The following is a 5703-nucleotide window of genomic DNA, read 5'->3' on the forward strand; positions in this document are numbered from 1 at the left end:
TTTATATGATTTTAATAATATTTCAGTTTGCCAATTTTAGAAGACATTCATGATTGGAAATTTTATCTATTTTGAAAATTTCCATTTTCGAATATGTGATCAAATATCAAAGTTTAGTTGTTTAATGAGGTAATAAATCCACTTTTCGTGTAATTAGGCTATTTTCTCACCCGTAAGAAGTCGATAAAAAATTAGAATGATAATAAAAGTAACCTCAAAAAATTCCCTTACCATTCAACCAGTGACAAAAGAATGTTTGGGCTTTGAACATCCATTTCATGAAATTAAGCATATCAAAGCAAACTTATATATTTATTGAATCAACTAACAAAAAATAAACACAGGCAATATAACTCTGAATGATAAAATAATCCAATTTATTTTATAACAATCAAACTAAAATTTTATTTATATTAACTAATTAAACTCCGGAACTTTTCCGATCAATTGTTTTAGAAAAATCAATTGATCTTTTTGGCTTCACGAAAACTAATATATTAAAATATATTTAATTACATTCTAAGAAGATACAAGAGAAAATCACAAACAGGATGAGCGATGCAACATATATATAAAATGCTACAATTTCACTTAATTAAATTACTATTTTTTTGTTCGTTATCAAATTCTGTTTCCATTTCTTTAATTGGTTCTGGTTCTACCCATTTTAGTTTCTTCGTATCATATCCAGTCAGCATTTCTCTTTTATCCCTCACATAACTATTGATGTAGTATATTTCCTGATTTCCATATGGTAGTTCTATAAACACCGTTAAAAGCAAATTTTTTAATTGTGAATTCCGTATTATTATGGTAACAGAATCTAACAATGAAAATAAATATTAAACTGTTTTCTGCTTGTTCACATATTTTGTATTCGTTGATACAGAGTGTAGCGGAAGTAAAATTATCTGTTTTTGTTATTAGCGAGAATTGTAGGAAATATTTGTGATAATAAGTTGTGTGGATTTCTGATAAAACTTGATCAAAATCTATTTTCAATAATGTATAAAATACCGAAAAATATTTTTTTGGCGTCTGTTTCTATCCAATATCTGAACGAATAATCAACATAGTTTAAATTGTATTCAATATCTGGCTTCAAGTCGCCGTGGCCATTACGATTTCTCATCTATTAATTATAGATAAAGATGAACTATTTCTATTCTATCTCGTGTATTCAATCCAGAGTTTTCTCTCGAAAAAATAACAGAATCTGATTTATGAAACGGTCTTCTAAATTCCGCTTTGGGTAATTCTATTTCAGATTCCTACAATCTCAAACATAAAACCATACGTTAAATACTTGATCTCTTTTTGTGATTGAAGGATCATTGAGATCTTTTAATTTATATACTCTGAATAAATCTAAAAATCATGTTTATAAATTTTTGCCTTCTTTAGATAAGCAAAATGGTCTGGGTCTGGAATTAAAATCCATTCTGGGTGAAAAAGGCAGTAATTCTACGAATAATAATTTTTAAGAGCAATACTTAAGTGGCTAAATTCGTGAGCCCAGCAATACACAAATAAAAAGAGTAGTGCAAACATTCTAAAACTTGCCAAATAGATAATATTTATATATAAAGCACGCGTTCCTTCCATGAAACTCCCATAAATGCCAAATTAAGATAATACATAATTTAGTAACTTTTTTTCGACAAAAACAGCGCTGTACCGCTAAGTTTAAAATATTGTTTAAAAATTCTTAATTATGGCCCACATTTTTTAATCAGGCACATCAACGTTGAAGGAAAATGTATGAGAGACTATGATATCCATATTTCCGAAAATTACAAAAACTGGGAATTCTCCACTAATTATCGTGTTTTTAAAACTGTGGAGAAGTAATACTTTTTTATTATCAGAAAATCTCTTTATTTTCTTAACTATTTTGAAACAGCTACGTTAACAATACAAAGCTTGCAACTGTCAAAAAAATGGCAGATATGGCATGAAGAAAAGCGAAAACTTTGATCATCACTTGCCGGCTAGAAAGATGTCCAGGAAAAAAAAGATCGACAACGACGTGTACGATTCGAGAGGCAGTTCTTGCAAAGAATTAAGATCAAAACGCGCTGGAATTTCAATGCGATTTTTTCGCTCACCAGCCGTAACAACTACTCAGCCTCCTTACCAACCACGCCAAAGAATTGTAACGACAAAGCAATAGCGTTATCCAAAGCCTAGAGAACATACAACAACATCTCAGACAGGGAATCCACACATGTCAGGTCAGAAACGAGAGACCTACCTCGCTTATATGGGAATGTATTCATCCCATCTGGACGTTTTCCATCACCCCGAAAGAGGCCAACGAGAATCCCACGGAATCAAATGTCCTCTTAATCACTTGACCAACACTCATCTTACAAGACAAGACGTGTAATCCGTTTGAAAGGATCATGAAACGACATCGGCAACGGTGCGGTTGACATATATCAAGTCAAGTCGAATACACATTCCGATGCGAACAGTCTCGTCCTCCAAAAGTAGACCGTTGGACACCAACGGGAGAGCGTTTAGCCAATCCCCCAAGTGCGCCTGGCAGCCGCAGTTCAAAGAAGCTAGCTGAATCTAATCGGCCTGCAAGCGAAGACTCTCCAACAGGTGTGAACATCTGATGACATGGAAGGACTCTCTGGAAGGTCAAGTCCGAGCGATCTCCAGGCGTGAACAGCCACATGGTATTCCGTAAGCTTGCCAAGTTCGGGTGAGTTTATAAGAACAGAGCGAACGAAATTTCCAGAAGGGGACAACGATGGGAGATAGCAAGGCAAGATCTTTGCAAGAACGAACCCCAATACCCCCAAAGGGAGTGTGAGTGCAGTACGAGCACGTCCCACCTCATAAACAACGTGTTCAGAAGGAATTGTAACGACAAAGCAATAGCGTCATCCAAAGCCAGAAGTTCTTGATGTGAATGATAACAAGGAGATAATAATGCAGCCGAGGGATTTAAAGAAAGTTTTTGAGTAAGAATAGCCCCAAATGAGAGTCAAAATGACAAATTCGAGTTCACAGATCCAAAATCTTTCCTTTTTGCGAGACGACAGCCTTTGCAACACCTTTATCACAAATAAGAAAACCAATAATCACAAGATCTGAAAGGGCAATTAAAAGGAGCCCGTCAATCTTCTGCCATACTCCGATGTGTTAGTGGCTCAAAAAAGTCCAATTACTTTATATTTATCTCTGTTTAATGATAGTCCAATTTTCGCAAATTCAAATTTTGTGCTCGATAAAGAATACTTGGACGTATCCTGACGCCCCTATGCAAAATAATGGAGTCGTATTTCCTGCTGCTTTCGAGTCAGATCGAATGTGATGCATTCAATCTGTGCTTGAATTGTGGTCGAACACACAACTATGATATTGTGGTCGAGAAATTATTCAAATGTGTGATTGAATTATTGAAATTCTGAGTTTTAAATTTTCTTGATAATCAAAGTTGTCGACTGGAGAGTTCCAAAATGCAAAACTAAATTGCTCAAAAACTGCAAATTCAAAACACGTAGATTTCATTGCTCATGACAATCTGCAGACACCGAAAACATTAATGAGAAAATTGGTAATTATTCAATTTTAAGTGATACTTTTTATATCCAATTTTTAGGCATTTTAAAAACAAATAACTTAGAGAAATAATATTATTGTTTTCATTTTTTTATGTATTTGATTTAAAATTAATTTAATACAAATAATACAAATAAATTGATATAATGAGTATCAGACAGGACAGTGTGATTCCACTCAAGAACGACCTGATCCTCCGAGTTGCCAAAGGAAATGTCGACCCCTCCTCCAAAATTCCAGTTTGGGTGATGAGACAGGCGGGGCGATACTTGGAGGAGTACCGTCATTTTTCCGCACAAAATGGTTTCCTCAACATTTGCCAAAGTCCCGAATTAATGTGCGAGGCCACGATGATGCCATTCAAATATTTTGATTTCGACGCGGCAATCATTTTTTCCGACATTCTAATATTGGCCCTGCCCCTCGGCCTGAAGGTTTCGATGGTGCCAGGCCAGGGACCGGTCATTTCTCCCAAACTGACAGAATTGGCCAACCCTGTTTTCGACGTTGACTTAACCCAACACCTCAGTTATGTTTATCGCGGAATCGAACTCACCAGGAGAGCCTTGGACGGGAAGGTGCCCCTCATCGGGTTTGCTGGAGGTCCCTGGACTCTGTTGAGTTATATGGTGGAGGGGACGCCCACCAAAGTGTTAAGCCAAGCCCGAAAATGGCTTTATCAATTACCCGAATCAACAGCAACACGCATTTTCGAGTCATTATCTGATTTGATTGTACAACACCTACGACTCCAAGTGCAGGCAGGCGCACAAATGTTGCAAATATTCGAATCCAATGCAGGAATGTTGTCGACCACACATTTAGAGAAATATCTCCTCCCTGCCCTGCAGCGAATCAACAACTCCCTCAGAGACACTCTCCGTGAGGACTACGTGCCCACCATAATATTCCCCAAAGGGTGCAGTATCGCCAGTCTTCAGTGGCTGGCCTACGAGACCGGATATGACGTGATTGGACTCGACTGGACTACGGAAGTGGGGCAGTTGGGAGACATGAATGGAAAAGCTCTCCAAGGAAATTTGGACCCAGCTGCATTGTACTCAAACAAGGACGAACTGTCGGGGTACATCCACGATATGCTCAGAAAGTTCGAAGGACGGCCTTATATTGCCAATCTGGGCCATGGAATCTACCCGGATGTGCCCCCCGAGTCAGTGGAGTTATTTGTGGGGACTGTCCACTCTTATAATACCTAATCGGCCTGTTGTCTGCACTAACAAACTAAACTTGTTGAACAATGTTAATGCATATATCGACACTTTCCAGGGGCAGTTCGATGACATTTGTAGCGACAGGGAATTGAGGTTTTGCTCTCCAAGTAGGAATTGAGGATGAGATTCCTCTCAATGTCATTAGCGGGGACCACAGTGGAGGGGATTATTCGTCTGTATCGGACAGTGCAGAGAGGACATGTTTTGTGATGTTTATTCCACTCATAAATGCAGGGGAGACACACAGCGTGATTACAGTTGTCCATCACACCAAACACACGCAGCAGTGGGTTGGCCTGTTCGGACGGTCGTTGGTAGCAAATCACACATTCCTCACTCGAAAGGCATTCTCTGGGGGGGACGTGATGTTTCTCCACAGAGGGGGGGAGGTCGTGGCTGAACCTGCTGTGTTGGGCACTCAAATACTTGCATGAAGGGTAGGGACATTCTATGTCACACCACACATACCAACAGATTCGATTCAGACTGTCCACGTTTCCTATATCGTGGGAGAATTTACATTTTTCGCCCTTTTTGCAGCTTTTATTCATGTGGTACCTGCGGATGTGGTTGGGGGACACAGACCTGCATGGAATGTTACTTAAGTTGGGTCGTGACCACGTTTCCATTATAATAATCGACTAACAAAATTATTTAATGTTTTCATAATTTACTTTTATTGGTAATAATATTTTATAATTATAATCACTTAACAATCAATTATGTATTCTGTAGCCATTAGTTTATAACCATATTTAAATGGTTAAAAAGTCTTGAAAATAAATTATGAATGAAGGCACAAGAATTGAGCATCACATTCCAAAACCCCGACAATTAGAAGGGCAGAATCAAAGAGTTTCAAATGGACGTGGGACACATTATTTGTTCTCAGGAC

At 37.9% G+C, this 5703-nt stretch overlaps 1 protein-coding gene across 1 annotated transcript; it reads left to right on the forward strand.

Moving 5' to 3' along the window:
* The first annotated feature begins 3722 nt into the window (after positions 1 to 3722).
* LOC115228414 (uroporphyrinogen decarboxylase-like) lies at positions 3723 to 4813 on the forward strand. The gene has a single exon (XM_036498928.1). It carries the CDS (start codon positions 3723 to 3725, stop codon positions 4791 to 4793), a length of 1071 nt encoding a protein of 356 aa, XP_036354821.1. The 3' UTR covers positions 4794 to 4813.
* The last annotated feature ends 890 nt before the right edge of the window (positions 4814 to 5703 follow it).

The sequence above is a fragment of the Octopus sinensis genome, unplaced genomic scaffold (assembly GCF_006345805.1).
Source record: "Octopus sinensis unplaced genomic scaffold, ASM634580v1 Contig10412, whole genome shotgun sequence".
Lineage (NCBI taxonomy): Eukaryota > Metazoa > Mollusca > Cephalopoda > Octopoda > Octopodidae > Octopus > Octopus sinensis.